This window comes from Silurus aristotelis (assembly GCF_946808225.1).
Source record: "Silurus aristotelis genome assembly, chromosome: 1".
Taxonomy (NCBI): Eukaryota; Metazoa; Chordata; class Actinopteri; order Siluriformes; family Siluridae; genus Silurus; species Silurus aristotelis.
In genome coordinates this window covers 16,726,478-16,746,651 of record NC_139574.1, presented here as the reverse complement: position 1 = coordinate 16,746,651, position 20,174 = coordinate 16,726,478, and the positions used below count along the sequence as shown (strand labels likewise).

Genomic DNA, 20,174 nt, shown 5'->3' with positions numbered 1-20,174 from the left:
TTTTAGTGTTTTTGTTTTGATTGATTGCCTTGTTTTAAAGAAAGTGTGTGGGCCCTGCAGTGCTGCTCTTATGGAGGTTCAGGATAGCGCCACTGTCTCCTGATAATTCTGTTAGGACTTTCATTATCCCTCCACTCAGGGCTCTCTGGAGTAGTGGCCCAGCTGCTGCAGACAGAAATGGGCTCAGTGATGGATGCTGAACATTAGCCTCATCCAACACTGTTCTGCAATACTCTTCTCCCCAAGTGCCAAAGAACAGGTGCTGCATCTGGCTCCCCATGGAGTTTCGGTTACACGGCACTTCTGTTTAGCTTGCTAATAAATTAGACCAATTTGGATTAAGTAACATCTCGGTGGCTCTGAGATCTGGGCTGATATTCAAAGTGCTTATGATAACACTTTGCCGCCGGTAGCTGTCCCTGAATGATGGTTCTCAAAGCTAATATTGGATAGCAGACCAAAAGGCAAGGAAAAACTGTTTGAGATGGTATGAGGAAGAAACCTTGAGAGGAACCAGACTTAGAATGGAACGCATCCACATCCCACAACTCATCTGGGTGGCACTGAATGGCCTTTCATTACAGTTCTTTCCTTGTTGACATGTGCTGTCAGTGATGGGCCCTTAAATGCAGAACTGTTCATGCTAATTGCAGTCATAACCCATTGTAGTAGATGGTTTATATTAATTACAGTCCTAATGCATCTTTATGGTTCTTGAGTTGCTCAGTAACTTCATAGGTCTAAATATCGACTTCATTAATATATAAGTATACCTTGGTAAACCTTCATAACTTTACAAGCTTAGTTCTGATGGACACCTAAAATATGTTTTCTCCCTGAGAACTGTCAAAGTGCGTCTGCAGAACATTACTTTCATTTCTTTTCTTTTTTGCTTGCACATAGATCACACATCTTAATTCTATTGTATTTACCCGTTTGATCTGTTCCTACTGCATAATACTTTGTGGCTAATGATTAAACTGTGCAGACTGTTATGTAACATGCTACACATTTTCACATGCTTGGTCTACAATATGAAAATGAGCACGGTTTATTGTCATCTAAATGAACAGCAATGTAAATGTGATGTGCTTTTGCAAAAAAAAAAAAAAAAGAGAGAAATTCTGATAGAGAGCATATACTTTTCTATCACTATTGCAAAGGTCTGGCACTGGTAGTACCATGGCAGCCCAGTTTGTAGATGAATTAGTGCTAAAGGCCCAGCCTCCCCGTACAGGGCCTGTCTGATTCCTCCTCATTAGCTCTACTCACTGCTGCTTCCTTCTGCCATTCTGCTCTAAAATACAGATCAAGCATAAAATTGGAATAAGATGAATAGCATTGCTTCTCCAGCTTGCCACACAGTTGTCACGCACTTTCTTGCACTTGTGTGTGTGATTGTGTGTGTGCGCATTTATATTCTGATTGTATTGTATTGACTTAGTTGATTCTCTTTCTCCTCCCCCCCCCAAGCTTACAGCACATTTTATATAGTGGGCTTGGTGCTGTCCATGCAAGTCCCGTTTGTAGGCTTCCAGCCTATAAGGACGAGTGAGCACATGGCTGCAGCAGGTAAGAATAATTCTAGTTATCCACATTTCTGTTACTGAACAAGATATTACAAAAAACAAAAAAAAAAGAGAACTGAACTCTGATTAGTCAATGTCTACTAGTAGCTTCTAGAACCATGCTGAGTCTGTGTGGGTGTGTTTCTCTGCAGGTGTCTTTGCTCTCCTGCAGGCATATGCCTTCTTGCAGTATCTCAAGGACAGACTGACTAGGCAGGAGTTTCAGACCCTTTTCTTTCTTGGAGTCTCGTTGGCCGCTGGAGTCGTTTTCCTCACGGTCATTTATCTGACCTACACAGGTGAGACTGCAAAATATAACGCAGCATATCTTTGCTCTGTGCACTCCTCCCCTGCTGTACACACTTGCATCAGAGTACTTACTCTTCATTTCTGAACAGAAAGATTTCTCAATTTGCCATTCTACCTTTTTATTTTTTTATTTTTTTATATTGCATGTATGTGCCTTATGAGGGTCATTTACTTCACTTCCCGAGTCACAACAGCCCTTTACACCAATCACACCAATGTCTGCGAAAAGCTTACAAGATCTCATTAGGGCAAATTCTTGTTATTTTCCGTGTTGCGTTTACACCTAATACAGCCTCCCAGTGGAAATGACTCGAAACTGCATTGGGCATAGTCGGATGTATTACTCTGCTAAAAGCTATCCAAGCTACTCTGCCTCTGAGGAACCACTAAAGAGGTTGAGCTATTCTGTTTGTCGATTGCGACTGTTTTATGTTCCCGTTGTCTGTGTTTTCAGGCTACATTGCACCTTGGAGTGGCCGCTTTTATTCACTGTGGGACACTGGGTAAGTGGATTCTGTTTTCACATGCATGTGAGGTTATGCAGCTGCTTTCTTTTAACCATAAATATCAGAAGCAGGGTTTGACTATTTTCATTTAGGTTTATATTCCACAGGATGACATGCAGGCTCCCTGGGTGGATTTACAGCACATTCAGACTGAGTGTTAAACTCTGTATGCACACTTCCTCTGCCAGTATTCCACAAAATGCTGTGATCAACTGTGCAATCTTGAAAATAAGATAATTATCGGTTAAACAAATGTAATATGCAGTGACGGAATAATTACTTGTATGTCTTGAGTGTAGCTGAACATTTGTCTTCAGAAATGTATTAGCTGTCATTTCTGTGTGTTTAACATCCTTATGCAGCAGGCGCTGAGAGGTTGAGGTGAACTGGGGTAGCTCTGTAAAATCCTGACTGTGCAGAAATGGCTTTCTCTGATGCAGGAAAGAGCAGAAGAGGTAGAGAGAGCTTGTCAGGAGATGATCAGAAAGAAGCTTGTCTAAAGCAAGGACAGCATTACTAGGTCTGCTGGTTACACCTCTGCTCTGATATAAACCAGAGCTAGAGAGCACTGCTGGAGAAGTCAAAAGAAAAAGTAAAAAGAATTCCAGACACTGTTTAACTTGGTGAATTAGTTGGTTCATTTAGCCAAGTTTCCACTCAACTCCCTAGGGATCTAAACTCTGAGTCTTTGATACATTACGCTAGTTTGATGTTGAAATGCTAGCCCTGTGGTTAAGGAAGCAACTTTGTTCTTCAAAGAGCTCCTTCCCATATGTATTTGCACCATGAATTCATTGTTGCAAATTACTACTCAAGGTTAAGGAAACATTTCAAGTCAACAAAGGGGGGCTTTAAAAGAATGTTGTGTAGTGCATTATATCACACACAATTCACACCATATGCTTTTCCTTATTGTGTGCATTTCAGGTACGCCAAGATCCACATCCCAATCATCGCTTCAGTATCAGAGCACCAACCCACCACCTGGGTCTCCTTCTTTTTTGACCTTCACATCTTGGTGTGCACCTTCCCAGCAGGGCTTTGGTTCTGCATCAAGAACATTAACGATGAGCGTGTGTTCGGTGAGCCCTCACTGGCAAAAGTCTAACTTAGTCTAACTGGTGCAAAAGAGTGCTAAATCTTCTTCAATCTGTCTCTGCAGGTAGATTAAGTGTTCTAAAGAGACAATGAAGAACACTAATGTGGTGTTTGTGTAGCTTTGACTGCCAGATGATCCAGCCTGTTTTGCTAGTTTTATTCACTCACTTTACTCGCAGACTTTTGCCTCAGCAGAGACAGCTCAATGTGGAAAGTAATAAAATCTGTTTCATCAGTCTCTTGTTTCGAGCTGGGAGTATATCATATCTGTTGCAAGACGGTTAAAGACGGTATCCAATCCGTTCCAGTCGTATTAAGTCAGGGAACAGTTTGTGCAGTTATTTTGTTTTCATAGAGTCTGCTGATAGACTCTTGCTCAAATGTACAAGGTTTCATGGAGTTTATAGTCATATAAACTGCACTAAAACCATCCATAGAACAAATTTTGAGGTAGGGAGGGGTTTTGGTGAATAATTAAATAGCACTGTGCTGCATACCTAATTGCTGCTGTGCAAAGCTAGATTTAACTTTCCGTGTGTGTGTGTGTGAGACATCACAATCTGCTATGATTTTTATATATATATATATATATATATATATATATATATATATATATATATATATATATATATATATATATATATATATATATATATATAAAATGTATGTATGTGTATGTATGTATATGTGTGTATATCATAGCAGATTTAGCAGATTGTGATGTCTCTCTAGTGCTTGGTGGAACCCCAGACATTTATTTGTTCACACTGAAAAAACATCTTTTCTGGCATTATTCATTTCAATTAATCGTACAATCCACAAGATACTGCTGCAAAAGTATAAAATATCAATGATCAGGAATATATGATGCTTCATCAATAAGGTAGAAAAAGGTTATCTCACACTGTGCCCTTTGCTGCCCTCCAGTGGCTCTTTACGCTATCAGCGCCGTGTACTTTGCGGGCGTTATGGTGCGACTCATGCTGACCTTGACTCCAGTGGTGTGCATGCTGTCCGCCATCGCTTTCTCCAGCGTGTTCGAGCACTACCTCGGAGACGACACGAAAAAGGAGAACCCACCAGCAGAGGACAGCAGTGACGAAGATGACAAGAGGAACTCTGGCAATCTCTATGACAAGGTAAGAGGGGACCTGCTTTACATCAGCAGCATCATCATCAATTCACCTTCCAGGTGTTTATTTTTTGTTTGACAGCCAAGTCATGATTATTTTGTAGGGTTTTATTAGCAAAGATTCAAAGGCTGGAGGTCTCAGGTATTTTTTATTTTTTTTTTTGGACTGTTGTTGCAACAATATATAACGGCACCTAAATGTAAAATATTAAATATACATAATACATTATTCTGCATTAAAAGTGTAATTAGTCTCTGACACGATCGTAACTTTATTGTTTTTGCTGGTTATCAGACTATTGGCAGCATCTTGTTTTTAGGTGCGATTCTGTTTTCCCAAATGTAATTTGGTGTGGGTGTGTGCATCTTGGCAGGCAGGAAAGGTGCGGAAACACGTATCTGAGCAGGACCGCCAGGAGGAGGGCCTGGGGCCCAACATCAAGAGCATAGTCACCATGCTGATGCTCATGCTGCTGATGATGTTTGCTGTGCACTGCACATGGGTTACCAGCAACGCCTACTCCAGTCCCAGCGTGGTACTCGCTTCTTACAACCATGACGGGTGAGAGCACACCAACCTAGCCTCATGTTACTCATCACACCCTAAAGAGCTATGGCTTTTTGTCCGAGCAGAACTCGTGGATTTATCATTTTCTCGGTCTGAACAAAAACGTAGGCTGGTTGTGGCATGCACAGTTAGGAGGTGGTCTTGATGCAGGTTTTTTTTTTGTGCTATTCAAACAGGTCAAGGAACATTCTGGACGATTTCCGCGAGGCGTATTATTGGCTTAGGCAGAACACAGACGAGCACGCACGAGTCATGTCATGGTGGGACTACGGCTATCAGATAGCGGGCATGGCAAACCGAACAACACTGGTGGACAACAACACTTGGAACAACAGTCACATAGCACTGGTGAGAAGAGATCCATCCCCATGCCTTAAACACATCAACAGAGGAGTGATACAATGACAATTAGGAGATACATACACTTTTCACTTTCGATAATCATTTCTAAGCTTCATTTCATTCATTTTAAATGTTGTACCAAATAGAGCACGTGTTAAACAAAAAGTTAAATCAATCAATAAATAAATGTATAAAGCAGGGAGTACTGCTAATACAGTTAAACATAAAGGAAAGCATTATTTGAGCTTTGGGCATTCGGTCTTACTATACTAGTGCACTCTAGTGATTTTTCCAAGATATTTTATTGCACTTAAAAGTGATACACGATTGCAGATGCACATTAGCAGTGGAGTGCGAGTGCTTTTGTTGCACTAAAATGTTTTATTAAATGTATTTTATCAGTTGGGAAGTTAATCATGGCTGTGAAAAGTCAAAGTAATTTCTTTTAGCAAATAAGTATCTGCCTATAAATATCTGATTAGTGTCATCAGTCTGCTAAATTGTCTGAATTTGCTTATCATTGATAATTATCTGGTCTCATTATCTGGTTGTAGTTATTAATTTAGTTAAGAAATCCTACCGCTGTTGTCTTGTCAAAACTGCAGTGGACAAGCTTTTGAACGAAGTGGTATCAAAAAGGTTTCGAGACAAGCCCTGTTTACAAAAAAGTACTTTATTTATCTACATTTACGCAACAATACAGCACTCGAGCACCTGCTGCGATTTGAACAGTTTTATGCAGAATTACATGTTTGCTCTTTGTTCAAACTTGCTGTCCATGATCAAATCGTGGATGTGATAATGCACATGGTCAGAATAGCACCATTTAAGCACCATTAGGGTCGAAACCTTGTATACCGGAAGGCAGATGACTATTCAATGAGCACTGTTATCCATGTCTACATCTCCCCACGTGTCCAATTTCCAGTTTCATTTTTCTTCACTTGAACACATGACCTACCACCATTGATTCCATGCTGTGGCTGCACACTGATTAAATGCACATTACTGCCATCTTGTGGTCACCAATGTTCACGACAAATTTTATTTTATTTTTTACTTTGCAGGTGGGCAAGGCCATGTCCTCTAATGAGAGTGCTGCATATGAGATTATGAAATCCTTGGATGTCGATTATGTCCTTATCATTTTCGGCGGTGTGATCGGCTACTCGGGAGACGACATTAACAAGTTTCTATGGATGGTGCGCATTGCAGAAGGGGAGCACCCTAAAGACATCAGGGTATGTTTCCATAGTAACCATGACAGGGTTGTTAGTTTAACTTGCATTACTATGTATTCATGAGTGATAAGTCATGAGTGTGTTACCATTACCACTGTTTCATGTCATGGTCGGTTTAAAGTTTAATTTGACTGTGGGTTTGCTTTTCAGGAGAGTGACTACTTCACCCCTCAGGGAGAGTTTCGAGTAGATAAGGCTGGCTCTCCAACTCTGCTTAACTGCCTCATGTACAAGATGTCTTACTACCGCTTTGGAGAGATGCAGGTATGCAGTTCTTCCTGTCATTTATCAAACCAAATGAGATTTTTCTGGATTTTTTCCCCAGCTAGCCATCTTTCACTCAAGTCCGCATATTGAATTTTTTTCTCTCTGCTCTTGTGTGTAGCTGGACTTCCGCACACCACCAGGGTTTGACCGGACACGGAATGCTGAGATTGGCAACAAGGACATTCGTCTAAAACATCTTGAGGAGGCGTTTACTTCTGAGCACTGGCTGGTGCGAATCTACAGAGTGAAGAAACAGGAGAACCGGCAGGCTCTGGACCACAAGCTCCGCAACGTCGCTGCCAAACAGAAGTACACCTCAAAAAAGGTGCAATATCCCATGAGTACTACTTTACTTTTATCAGGAGAAATATTTGTGTTATGAGGAAAAATTATACTTTAGATTTTGTGTGTGTTAGGTGTGACCCTTTCTCTTTTTCTTTCTTTTTTTTTTTAGACTGTCAAGAGGAAGAGAGGATACATAAAAAATAAACTGATCCTGAAAAAAGGCAAGAAACTGAATAAAAAATCAGTTTAGTTGTTGAACGAAAAATGGTAAAAAAAAATGGCAAACAAGGCAAAATAGACAATGACAAATGCAACCAGTAATCCACCAATCAAGAAGAAAAACAAACCAGTCGTCTGGCATCTGACCACCTGAAAAATATTTGATTGGAGGCTTTGACCCCCGTGATTGCCATGACGACACGGAGGCTGTGTGATCTGACTGAGGGAGTTGAAAGAGAGGGCGTGGACAGGGATCTCTATTTTAATCTGATGAATCAGATTTTTTTTTTTTTTTTTTTTTTTTTTTTTTTTTTTTTTTTGTGTGTACTTGAATGTGTTTGTAAGGCAGGTGAGCCGTCAAATCCATAAAGATGGCAACCTTCTGTTTGTGGTACAATTCTATCAAATCCACGACTACAGTAATATAAAATAAGATGAAGTGGTAAGCTGAGTGAACCTTGGAGCAATAGCACCAAAGATCCAGTTTTTGTTCCGTTTTGTTTTTCAGAGCCTATGTTAACTTGTTACTTTTTGATAAACAATTAAAATAATTAAAAGCTCTGGAGTGTGAGGGATGGGGATATACATATAGGGTTAGTGTACAGTGTGAGAGGGCCAGGTTCACATGCAGTCTTTCACTTATTACAGACAAAACACTCCGGTGTAGTTCTCAGAATGCATTGAGTTCCTTGTCACCTGAATGTGTGCATCTCAGCACAGCAGGGATTGCAGAGGACGGAGTCATTACTAATGTGCTTAACTATTATGGTGATTTTTCTTTTTGTTTATAGAATTTTCTTTATTGTCCAATTAAAATATCGGTTTAATTTTGCTCTTGTCTTGAGGTGCGGTTTGGATACAGCCGTGCCCCAGGGAAGTGAATACTGTAGATAGACTGTTGAATAAAGGCTGTTCTGCAGTGTTGGGCCTTGTAGGAATTTGCTTCTCTTTTTTTAATGACTATCACTTTTCCTGTGCTTAAAGCCAGGAGGAAGTGAAACTTGTATTAGTTGTAGGGGTGTTTTTTTATTTTTTATTATACAATGCTGCATAATTAGCTTGTGCACTTTTGGCTTAGTTCACCTTAAAAGTGGATCCACTACTGAGTAGCATGCAGGTGACGAGTGTGTATTCTTAGTGATAACGTTTCTATTCCGGGTGACACATTTGCATCCCCCCCCTCATTCACGTTTCTGTCTTTTGCTCCTGGCAGACAGCCATCTTGATGGTCCTCCATGTTTCTGAATCTTGATTCGTTCTCTTGCTCCATGTTTTTCTTGGTTTTCCCTTCCCTCTGTGCACTGCCTCTACTTTATCTTTTGTGTGCGAGTTAACAGGAGGGCAGTTTTAGTTCTTTCGGGTGAAAATAAATTTAACAGCCATCTGCTTAACAACATATCTATTTCATGATTAATTCATAGACTCAAGAGCTATTTATTTATAAGAACAAAACGGAAGAGGGCAGTATCTCGTCACAAGATGCAGACCTCTGTGTGTTTGATTTAGGATTTTTTTCCACGAGTTGTCAGAGTTTAATGATAATTTTGAAACAGGATGCGATTGTCAGAATCAGTGATGCCTTTGAAATTAAAGGAGTATATAAAAGGTACTGCTTTTTCCCCAATGGCTGTTTGTGCTTATTTATTTATTTTTACATCTTATCTCTTATCTACTGCTTTGATCTGCCACACTATTCAATGCTACACAGCATTTCATAAAAAAAAGAAAGAAAAAAGTGGATTTATGGTGAACTGTTGAATGTTCTTATAAAAGGCTCCATGCTGACAGCAGTCGTTCATGCTAAACTTTGCACTGCACAACACAAAGAATACATGCAAGCCTGTGAAATTTTATTTCTGGTCAGTTTTGTGTTCAATATTAGTTAATCATCGGTGTCTTGATCTTTCTTTGGAAAGTGTGTCAAAAGGAAATAACACAATGAAAAAGTGAATTTTCGTTGTCTGAATGTCTTGTGTCCTCTAGGTGGCAGCACAAGAATAAATCTGCCATCAAGGCAACCTTAACCTAGGCTATAAAAATTCTTCCACTTCTCCCATTAGGGGTCGCCACAGCGGATCATCCATATTCATGATTCGCATGTTTAGATAACTGAAATTAGGACAATGTTAAAGACATACCTGCGGAGGCCAGGCAGTTTATATATATATAAAATTATATATTATTATTTATAATTAGTCTCCGTAAACACCCAAACATCTCCAGGATCTATTTAATCATGAAAAAAACTTTTATTTTGAGATTACGAAAGAAACACTTGTTATAAAAGAAAAAAATATAATTCATGGCCTCTGTATATGCCAGAACCCCAGGATATAAATAATGCATCAGACTCACATGGGTTTAAAAGTTGCTATTTTATTTGTAACATAATTCTGATCTTTTTATTTGAACAATGATGTGTGTTTGTGGGTGTTAAACTATTAACTGAGTGAACCCCAAATGGACTCCTTGCTGACATTTAAATCAGCTGTTGAACTCTGCTTTAACAAGTACATAGAAATTCCACAAACTATATTTTTATTCAAATGTCACTGACACACAATCCATAACCATTATGAATATACAATTTATATTCCAGTTACTCATTTTGTGTATTTATTTATTTTATGGTATCTGCTAATGTTTACTTGGGCACTCATTCTGCTGTACTATAGAAAGAAATCCTCCTCCTCCTTACCTGTATATGGTGAAATGAACATGTTGCATAGTTCCTACATTGGTGGAAAATGGAGTGTTTGGTCTAAGCTCAGAATACATTACGGTGCTGTACATCACTTCACCTAACACTCTTCACATACACATGGAGCACTGACCACATCTCACACGTCTATTCTAATCATATGACCCAAACGTTAGTTTTATTTTATTTATTTATTTAAACAAACGTGCAAAAAATACTCCATTCCTATAAGGCTCCTAAGAGAGTCACGTGTATCCCAAGCCAACTTTCAAAACACATCTGGAATCAAATTATAAAGAGAGAAAATACAATCAGTGGGTGGAGTGAAACCTCACAGGCTTTTGAAGAGATCTTCAGGCTGGGATTTGTAGTAAATGCTAAAGGTGGAACTACAAAACAAAATGTAGTTAAAAACCATTTTTTGTACACATCTGACTGGAAATTGAGTGAGAAATAAAGTGTTGTGGTAGAGAGCATATAAAGTGCAGCTTTGATTCTGAATACCAATCTCATGATTACTGCAAAAGTATGTACAAAACCATATCATAGTACAATTAATTCACAAGCTAATATCTAATAACATGGTCTAAATGTACCAGCAAACTGAACAAATATTTCTAAACAATCTTTCTTGTGCATGATATTTTTTTAAATTTTTGAACTAAGATGCAAGTTGCTACACAAAGCAACAATAAAAATGGTTTTAAAAGACGTTTCTCCTCAGATCATCAATCTAGGATCTTTTCAAAGCCACCATCAAGACTAAGTACATAAACCACTCAAATTGTCTCGGATGCTTGATTTACAAGTATTATAAGTGCTGTCATTTTCTTGGCTCGGCTGAAAGAAATGTCACATGAGAATCTTTATGGGGGGGGGTTTACACTAAATGTCTCAGTAAAGTGAATTCCATCTGGAACCTCATTTATTTAGACCTACTGGAATGCTATGAGCAGCTACTTCAAAAGCTACGAGATGCATCTTCTCTTCAGACTGTGTAACCGGAATATTTATGCAAAAAGATCTAATAGAGCAACTTTCATGACTGCTTACATCAGTGCTGTGCTCAGTGATTTCAGACAAGCGTATATTCACTGGAAGCAGCCGTGGGTCTAAAAATAGGATTCTGCCCTGTTTTGCTGTATCTGATCACATTCTGACTTGAAGTGCTCGATCAGGCACGACACTCCAAGCACGGATGTCATCATCTGTTCGTGGTATCCAGGGTGTTTTGTTTAAGGAAACTGGTGAGTGCTGACTTCTCAGGAAGCATAGATGGATTGATACGTTTCAAAATCTTCTCTTGCGTCCAGCTTGACCTCCATGTCTCCTGTCCCAGAGCTGGAAAGAATAATGTTCTCGAGTGTGTCCATCTCAGAATCAGTAGGACAGCCCTTTAGGGAGCTGCTACAGTGGGTTGCTCTGCTTTTGAAGTTGGAATATTAGTTTTTTGGCACCTTTATCACTCAGAGGAAATGCTCAGGCTCTTTCGTGCTCCCGTGAAGTTTTGCTTCCTCTGGTTCCATTGGCTGGCCAGCACTCTCCCTGTGTGGCCCCGCCCATTTGTGGGCTGGGCTCTGTGACAGACGGCTAGCTCGTGGCGCTCTCTCGCTTCAACAGTTAGTCTTCCACAGAGGATTGTGATAGACCCAGCCTTCTCCCTGCACATAAACACGTTAAACATCATAAAACCTTCATTTTCATTATGCTGCAAATATTTGTTACCGTCTCACTGATATGGTTTTATTTGTAATAAGCAGGCTAAATGAGAGTCTGTTCTGATAGGAGGTTTTAGACAGCTGGCCAAGTCAACAGTAGAATAAAAATATTGCGATAATCTGTTAAGCTTTCCAGACTCAGCTCTTGCACAGGAGGGAAGACGGGAGCGAAAAAGGTTATGAGCGTCTTCTCGATTTCTTCACGTACGTCTCACCTCTTTGATGAAGTACTTGGGTTTCCAGGCGGTGTTGGCGGCCGCTCGTTGCTTCTCCTCACTGCGCTGTCTCTCCTCCAGCTGGTGTTTGTGCTCCGTGGCTGCGTCGATGTCTCCGGCCTTGAGCGCTGCAGTCACGTGCTGCCACAAATGCCTGTCAGTCAAAAAAAGAATCGGCACCGGACACGTTTAATGTTTGCAAAGTTTGCGCTTTTAGTGTTTTTATAGTAAGATTTTTGGATAGATTAAGGACAGTGTAAATCCTATTAAAATATTACAGTGACCATGTAACAAAGGGATTTCAAATGTTTATTTTTTATTATTTATTTAAATCAATTCCTACCTGCTCCTGTAAGTTCCAGTGTTTGTTCTCTTAGACCACCTGATTTTTAACAATGACAGTGTTTTTTTTTAACCATTTATAGTTTTATTTGATGCTAAAGATCATCCTTGCAAGTGAGTTCCTCTTATTCGTTACATTCAAGCAGCTACCGTACGAAGCCATTCCTTGTCTAGTCTTAATTTAGTTTTTCTTATATGGTTAAAAAGACAAACAAATGCAGCTCGTCATGTTACATTTTTACTGTTCTAACAATTTAAAGACGTTATTATGAATGAAATGAAAATGTATTACACTGTGTGCACAATTATTAGGCAAGTTGTATTTTTGAGGATTAATTTTGTTATTGTACAACTACAGTGCTCTTGGTCAATCCAAAATGTTAACAAACCCTCAACTTGTTTATTTTCGCCTGTTAAAGTGAGAATATTAAACAAACTCAAAATTTACAAATAAACATTTCTGAAATTTCAAAAAGAAAACCTCAGTGACCAGTATAGCCACCCTTCTTTTCCATAACAGTCACAAGCCTTCCTTTCACAGAGTCAGTCAGTTTCTTGATCTGGTCAGAATCATCTTTTTGTGCAGCAGCAACCACGGCCTCCCAGACACTGTTCAGAGAGGTGTACTGTTTACCTTTACTGTACATTTCCTGCTTAAGAAGGGCCCAAAAGTTCTCAATAGGGTTTAAGTCAGGTGAAGAAGGGGGTCATGTCATTAGTTTTTTATCTTTAAGGCCTTTACTGGCCAGCCACGCAGTGGAGTACTTTGATGCATGTGATGGAGCGTTGTCTTGCATAAAAATCAAAGTCTTCTTAAAAGACGCAGACTTTTTCCTGTACCACTGCTTGAAGAAGGTGTCTTCTAAAAAATTGGCAGTAGGTCTGAGAGTTTTCAACCCGAAAAGGATCATTTAGCTCATCTTTAATAATAACTGCCCATACCAGTACCCCACCTCCATCTTGCTGGCGTCTGATTCGAAGTGGAGCTCTGTGTCCGTTACTGATCCAACCACAGACCCATCCATCTGGTCCGTCAAGAGTCACTCTCATCTCATCAGTCCACAAAACCTTTGAAAAATCTGTCTTCAGATATTTCTTGGCCCATTCTTGACGTTTCAACTTATGTGTCTTGTTCAGAGGTGGTCAGGTTTCGGCCTTTCTTACCTTGGCCATGTCTCTGAGAACTGAACACCTCGTACTTCTTGACACTCCAGGTAGGTTGCAGTTGTGGAATATGGCAGCACTGAATGATAATCGGTTCCTGGTAGCTTCATGTTTGATTCTTCTCAAATCTTTGGCGGTTAATTTGCGTATTTTCTTCTCGACACGTTTCTTGAGACCCTGTTGACTATTAGCTACAAAACGTTTGATAGTTCTGTGATAATGCCCCAATATATTAGATATTTCTGCTGCATCCCTGTGAAAGACTTTTTACAATTTTTGACTTTTCAGAGTCAGTTAAATCTCTTTTTTTGGCCCATTTTTCCTGAGGAGAAGAATCTGCCTAATAATTATGCACACTTTGATATAGGGTGTTTATCTCCTTAGGCCACACCCTCCCTCGTTACACAAATACGCATCACCTGATATGCATTAAATCCAATAAGCATTCAAGTGTATACAGCTTGGACTCGGAAATTATGAATTAAATGATGATATGGTCAAAATAATCACTTGCCTAATAATTGTGCACACAGTGTAGAATGAATGCATTATCGAAAGCCATTTCAAATCATTTCAATTACAGTCACGACTACTCTCAGAACTGTTACCTACACCTAGACCGAGATGTGGTACGATTCGATGGGTTTGTTTCCCAAAATATAAACAAATGAATCGGTGTAATAACTGCGTAGTAACAGTTCGGATTCATTTCCAAAATAAACATATTTTCATCGTTGGGATGATGCAAAATTATAATCACAGGCTTAATTTATATAGTTATATGTTAAATGAATTGCGAAAAGCCGAATGACTGAAAATGTCATTGTTCCTAACCAGTGCAGTTATATTCTGCACATGTCTCAGTGCTGTGTGCTGTAGCAATGATTGTGTGTGTGTAAAATGGAAATCAGGCTGCCCTGAATGCCCGTCTCCCTGCGCAAACCAGCTTAGTGCATCTCTATCCCCTTTTTGATTACATTAGGCTGCAATGCTAATGCCAGTCTGATAGCGTTATGGTACTCTGATGCTTGATCAGGCATGGATCTGGCTCCCTCCCTGCAATATGCAGCATTACACTTATTAAGAAAGTGGTTCAGAGAGACAGAATAGCTTGAGAGGAGCCATGTTGCATAAGAGATATATTGAGGATGGACAGAAAAACAGTGTTCTTAGTTAAAATACTTTTACATTACACAAACCCTTCAGGAGCACTTATCCATTTCCTGCTACGTCCCATCATTTTCCTTGTGTGCTTTTAGACAAATCTCACAAAATAACAGAAATGTATAGTCGGTGTAAACACAGTGTGGTGAAATATGGTGGGATTTTTTTTAAAACGGCAACAAACGTACATTATATTTCCAAAAGTTTGCGGACACCTGGTCCTAAGTGTGGCATGTGCTTTTTGAGCATCGCAATTGCTCTTTAATAATTCCCTCCACACTTCTGGGAAGATGTTCCTGTGGATTCTGGAGTGTACTTGTGAAGATTTGTGCTCATTCAGACACAAGGGTGTTAGTAAAGTCAGGTACTGATGTAGGTGATGTAAGGAGGCCTGGGGTGCAGTCAATATTCCAACTTATCCCAAAAACCTAATTTGCTCAATAGCAGGAGATTGTCTACTTCAACCCATGTAAAAAAAAACAACAACATACTGTGTCTTTATGGACTTTGTTTTGTGCACAGGTGCATTGTCATGCTGGAACAGGTTTGGGTTTCCTAGTTCAAGTGAATAGAAAATGTAATGCTACTGCATCCAAAGACGTCCTAAACAAATCAACTTTGCGATCAGTTTGGGAAAGTCAGGTGTTCCAATACTTCATGTCCATATAGTGTACATTGAAAAAGTTCTTACTTACCGGGACTCATACTGGCCCTGCTTTTCCACTGAGCGGATCTTCTTCTTAATGACTGGCAGTTTTGATGTGTCAATCACTTTGGTTTCTCCACTACTATATGTAAACTCCAGGGTACCGTTCCATTCACCTTGAGCCTTACACACAATAGTGCTGGTGGGATTGTGCTTGACCTCAGCCGTCACCCTGTCAGAGGAAGTAATACAGCCTGATATTTCATGCAAGAGAAAATTTGGCTCCTATTTTACATGAAGCTCTCACTGACAGAAAAACAACTCTGTAAATGTATAAATTCGAGTATTCAAAGACTTTTACTGCCTGAGCCACATGCTCACCTGTGCACTTTCCCCCCATAGAAAGGTTTGGTGTGAAATGTGACCGTGGCCGAGTAGCCAGTTTTGGCACAGCAGATGGACACTTTTCCTCCGAGCTCCACCCATGGCACGGTGAGAATGGAACGGGCATAGGCACAGGGAAGTGTGAACACATACTGTTCTTCATGCTCCAAAAGGTGCAGCACCCCTGGCACACACCCAAAAACACAACATATTTTTGGTCATTATCAACTAGTTGTGGATTTGTGTGACAAATCCTGATTTTTACATTTCACAAAAACAGATGTTTCCTGGCAGGTTTAATACTTTATATTAGTAGGTTATGACATCGCAAATCATGTAACACTGGGGTAGGGGCAGAGAGGGGAAGGGTTATTTATATCTAGAAAAATCTATACACCTGATTAAACCGGCAGTATAGCATCTTCAATAAGAGACTGCTAATTTTCTGATCTCTCCATACTGAACAAAATACTGAAATGCAAAACTATCCAGTGGACTTTTAATACCATATACACCGATCAGGCATAACATTCCTGCCAAAACAGTCCTGACCCATCAAGCATTACCAACTTCTTCAGCAATTTAAGCTATAGTTGCTCATCTGTTAGATCAGACCCCCCCGCATGCATCAATAAGCCATGGCTGCTCATGACCCCGTCGCAGTTTCACCACTGTTCCTTCCTTGGAGCACTTTTAATAGATACTGACCAGTGCAGACCAGGAACATCTCACAAGAGCTGCAGATTTGGAGATGCTCTGATCCAGTCGTCCAGCCATCACAATTTGTCCCTTGTCAAACTCAGTCATATTCTTACGCTTGCCATTTTTCCTGCTTCTAACACATTAACCTCGAGGAAAAATGTTCACATGCTGCCGAATATATCCCACCCACTAACAGGTACCATGATAAAGAGATAATCAGTGTTATTCACTTCACCTGTCAGTGGTCATAATGTTATGCCTGATCTGTATATACCATTTATCTGCATTTCACATCAAGTATTAGCATTATTTGCTTAGGGGAGTGGTGGCTCCAGCGGTTAAGGCGCTGGGTTGCCGATCGGAAGGTCTGGGGTTCGAGCCCCGGTATCGCCAAGCTGCCACTCTTGGGCCCTTGAGCAAGGCCCTTAACCCTCTATGCTCCGGGGGTCCCTTATGAGGGAAATATCAAGGTCCGTGACGTCGGAGTGACGTGGGGCCGCCTTCCCGTGGGCTCACCACCTGCAGGAGGGACCGTAAGGGACGGTGCTGTGAGGATTGGGCAGCAGCCGAAGGCGGGGGCCTGCTTAGACTGCTTCCCCCGCGACCCGAATTACGGATAAGCGGGAGAAAATGAATGAATGAATGAATGAATGAATGCTTAGGGATTATTTGATAGCTATACAGAAATATTTTGATATTGGCACAGCAAAGTTAAAACTAGGACACAAATACACCAAGCCTTCCCGGCTGTAGCAGTGACTCGATCATGTTGTCCTAAAAGCACATATAGCTAACAACAACAGGTGCTACACCTTTTTAATGGATGCCTTGTTTTTGTATTGCACTGTTGCATGTCAAAAAGATTTGAATATCCTCATAGACATTAGAGAACCAAAGGAAGCTTTTATGACCCTCAATCTAAATGGTAAAAGGACATTTACTGAGAGGAAGCAAATGCTTCCTCATACAAAAGCTGTGTAAAAATCCTATTAGAGCTTTTGCAGTAAATGGGCTAAAAGGGCCAAGTTAATTAACCTTTGAGCACTTCTGCTTCGATCTTGCAGTGCACATACTGTGCACAGCGTTAAACGGTCTTGTATCTTATTGAAAATGTTGTCTGTGGTAACTGAAACACATTACAGATAGTATTCGTATCGTTTAGTATTGTACAGTACAATATTTCTAGAACATTGTTATATACATATACATTATACATATAATACTATATAAGGTAAATTCAACTAAGACAATCGTATATGTAGTAAAACCAGCGGATAAGTAAAGTTGGGATAAATAGCTGCATCTTTCCTTGCTATTATAATATTAAAACATTTTGTAAGGTCAATTTAAAATGTGCAATGAAACCTTAATGCCTCTTCGGAAATGTTGGCATATTCTCAACCTTTTACTGGCCTTTTCACTCTTCTATGCTACAATTAATAACTAATCAGTGGAGTCAAGCTACGCCATCACAAAGTAAAATATTTACAACCCTCTTCTTAATGGCATGTTGTAGTCATATTTTACTGTCCCAAAATCAACCTACATCAAGACCTATTTATAAGACTGTTGCATTCAGTGACCAATAAGCTCTATTGGAATCATCACTATATGAGAGCATTGGTACAGTATACAGAGTGGATGATGGAGAAAAGTTTAATTTAACAACCAAAAAAACCCATATAAATCTTTCTGACAAAATCTCTTCCTCCCCTCGTTTACATGTGCACAATGCTGGCTGCACAACGTGTGCATCCTCACAGGACTGGCCCTCTCCAGCTCTTATATAACACTCAGCTGTCTTGTGGCATGTTCTGTTGCAGGCATTGGGCCAGGGCCGACACAAACACATCTGTTTTCCCAGGAGAGGAAGGCGGAAGAGGGCTAGAGCATGGCTCTGTGCCCCTGTACCTCAGCTCCGCTGGGGCGCACGGGTCTGCCATGTGACATATGATGCTGCTGAGGTCAGCACTTTCATTCTGCCTCCAGAAGAGTGTGAAAGAGAACCACAAGCTCAGCCTGTGTGTGTAGCAGGACGCTTTGGAGAGGATAGTGAAAACTGTTACATGATTCATCCCAAACATTGATCATGTGTTTCTTTATCCATTTCATCAGCTTGCTCAAACCTCTATCTATGTATGGTCAAGTTAAAACCTCCTAGCAGAGGAGATAAGGTCTTGGAATGAAATATCTTGGTACTTTGCAGTGTTATCAATCTTCACAAGAGTCCATGAACCACCAGCAACAAAACAGCCCAAAGTATTGATGATCTATCTCCATATATTACCTTAGCTGTCCTTTGCTGTTCCTTTGTACCATCAAGTAAAATTATGTTCTGCTGGACTAAAAGGTTGAAACTACAACAGATGCCTGTTGTTGTGCAGTTGATTTTGAAACCTATTTACAAAAAACAACCAAATGTGAACCATCTTCTGCACTGTATTCCTCATTTCTAACATTTTTATTTATTTTCTCCCCATTTTCTAGTCGTGACCAATTCCCACCCACAAGCCAAGTCTTTCCATCCTATGACTATTACCAATTGGAGAAGATAGGAAATGCCTCCTCCAAGCCAACCTCAGCTATTTAAAATGCTGCTCACACTGTATCATAGGGCAGTATATCACATTTGAAGGAAGAAAGTTTCAAATGTGAAATTTGTATTATTACCGAACTCTGCTGAGACAGAGATCTCGCTCTCTTGTTTGCATTTATTTCTTTGCATTTATATGAAAGAAAATGCAGCTTAGGCATGCCAATCATTTTGTACATTACAATACCATTATTTTTGATGAATATTTGAGTGAAAAATGTTTCGTTATTTTGTGTAATGTGTATTAATTTTTTCTGGGGGCAATAATCATTTCATCCGTTATGCACGTTTGTATAAAACAAAATGAAAACTTGGGGGAAAAAGAAACACGTTATAGTCTACTTTCTGTGTGTTGTGATAAATGTGTGGTATCATTACACAGCATTTAAAAATCCTCATTAATCCCTATCAGGTCTCTGCCTCTAATTACCCACCTTGCTCTTCTAAAGGAGAATTAGTTCCATTTGTCTTGTAGGTAATTAATGCTGGCCTAATCAGAGTGAATCACTAATAGGCTGAGGCTGGCTTGCAGAGGCATGGACTTTATCCACTTCACCCAGCGGCTGCTGCTAGTTTGCTTTTGCTAGAAACATGCTGATGGAAAGATGGAAGAGCTGCTCAGCTTTGTATGTGGGGATCATGTTTCATAGACATTTGTTATTTTTGGTATGGGGAGAAAATAAAATGGGAGCTGGACAAAAAAAAAAAGTGAGGCAGACATAGAAAGGAAAGTCTGTTCTGGGGCTTGTCCGTTCACCAGACAGCTTCTGTGAAGACAAAACATACTTTGGGTGCTAAAAAGAATGATATGGAGCAGCTTGCTATAAAGACACACATTTGTATAGACCCCAGTTGTATTGAAAAGACCCTTCGAAGGATGTTTAACACACTACAATCAATAGAAATTCCTAAAAACTATACCATCTGATGTGATATGTTTGGTTTCTGTGCAAGAAAATATCAATGAGGTAACATTTAGGCACAGTAGGTACCACTGCTGTTTACATATC

The 20,174-nt window shown here is 39.9% G+C and overlaps 2 protein-coding genes across 3 annotated transcripts in view; one reads left to right on the top strand and one right to left on the bottom strand.

Moving 5' to 3' along the window:
- The window catches only part of stt3b (STT3 oligosaccharyltransferase complex catalytic subunit B), a 29,932-nt gene extending 20,773 nt beyond the window's left edge, over window positions 1–9,159 (top strand). Inside the window, exons 6-16 of the mRNA XM_083545857.1 lie at window positions 1,474–1,572; window positions 1,721–1,867; window positions 2,332–2,380; window positions 3,311–3,465; window positions 4,409–4,620; window positions 4,988–5,175; window positions 5,358–5,529; window positions 6,591–6,764; window positions 6,915–7,028; window positions 7,150–7,356; window positions 7,486–9,159. Coding sequence (XP_083401983.1) covers window positions 1,474–1,572; window positions 1,721–1,867; window positions 2,332–2,380; window positions 3,311–3,465; window positions 4,409–4,620; window positions 4,988–5,175; window positions 5,358–5,529; window positions 6,591–6,764; window positions 6,915–7,028; window positions 7,150–7,356; window positions 7,486–7,566 — 1,598 coding nt within the window. The 3' untranslated portion in view covers window positions 7,567–9,159. The remainder of the gene's footprint in view (window positions 1–1,473; window positions 1,573–1,720; window positions 1,868–2,331; window positions 2,381–3,310; window positions 3,466–4,408; window positions 4,621–4,987; window positions 5,176–5,357; window positions 5,530–6,590; window positions 6,765–6,914; window positions 7,029–7,149; window positions 7,357–7,485) is intronic.
- A 775-nt stretch (window positions 9,160–9,934) lies between these two features.
- Window positions 9,935–20,174, bottom strand: part of osbpl10b (oxysterol binding protein-like 10b) — a 44,371-nt gene continuing 34,131 nt past the window's right edge. For both annotated transcript variants that reach the window (XM_083546007.1, XM_083546008.1), the window contains exons 9-12: window positions 15,867–16,053; window positions 15,535–15,717; window positions 12,170–12,323; window positions 9,935–11,897 (exon numbers count right to left, since the gene is read on the bottom strand). In XM_083546007.1, the coding sequence (XP_083402133.1) occupies window positions 11,850–11,897; window positions 12,170–12,323; window positions 15,535–15,717; window positions 15,867–16,053 (572 nt within the window). In that variant the 3' untranslated portion in view covers window positions 9,935–11,849. The remainder of the gene's footprint in view (window positions 11,898–12,169; window positions 12,324–15,534; window positions 15,718–15,866; window positions 16,054–20,174) is intronic.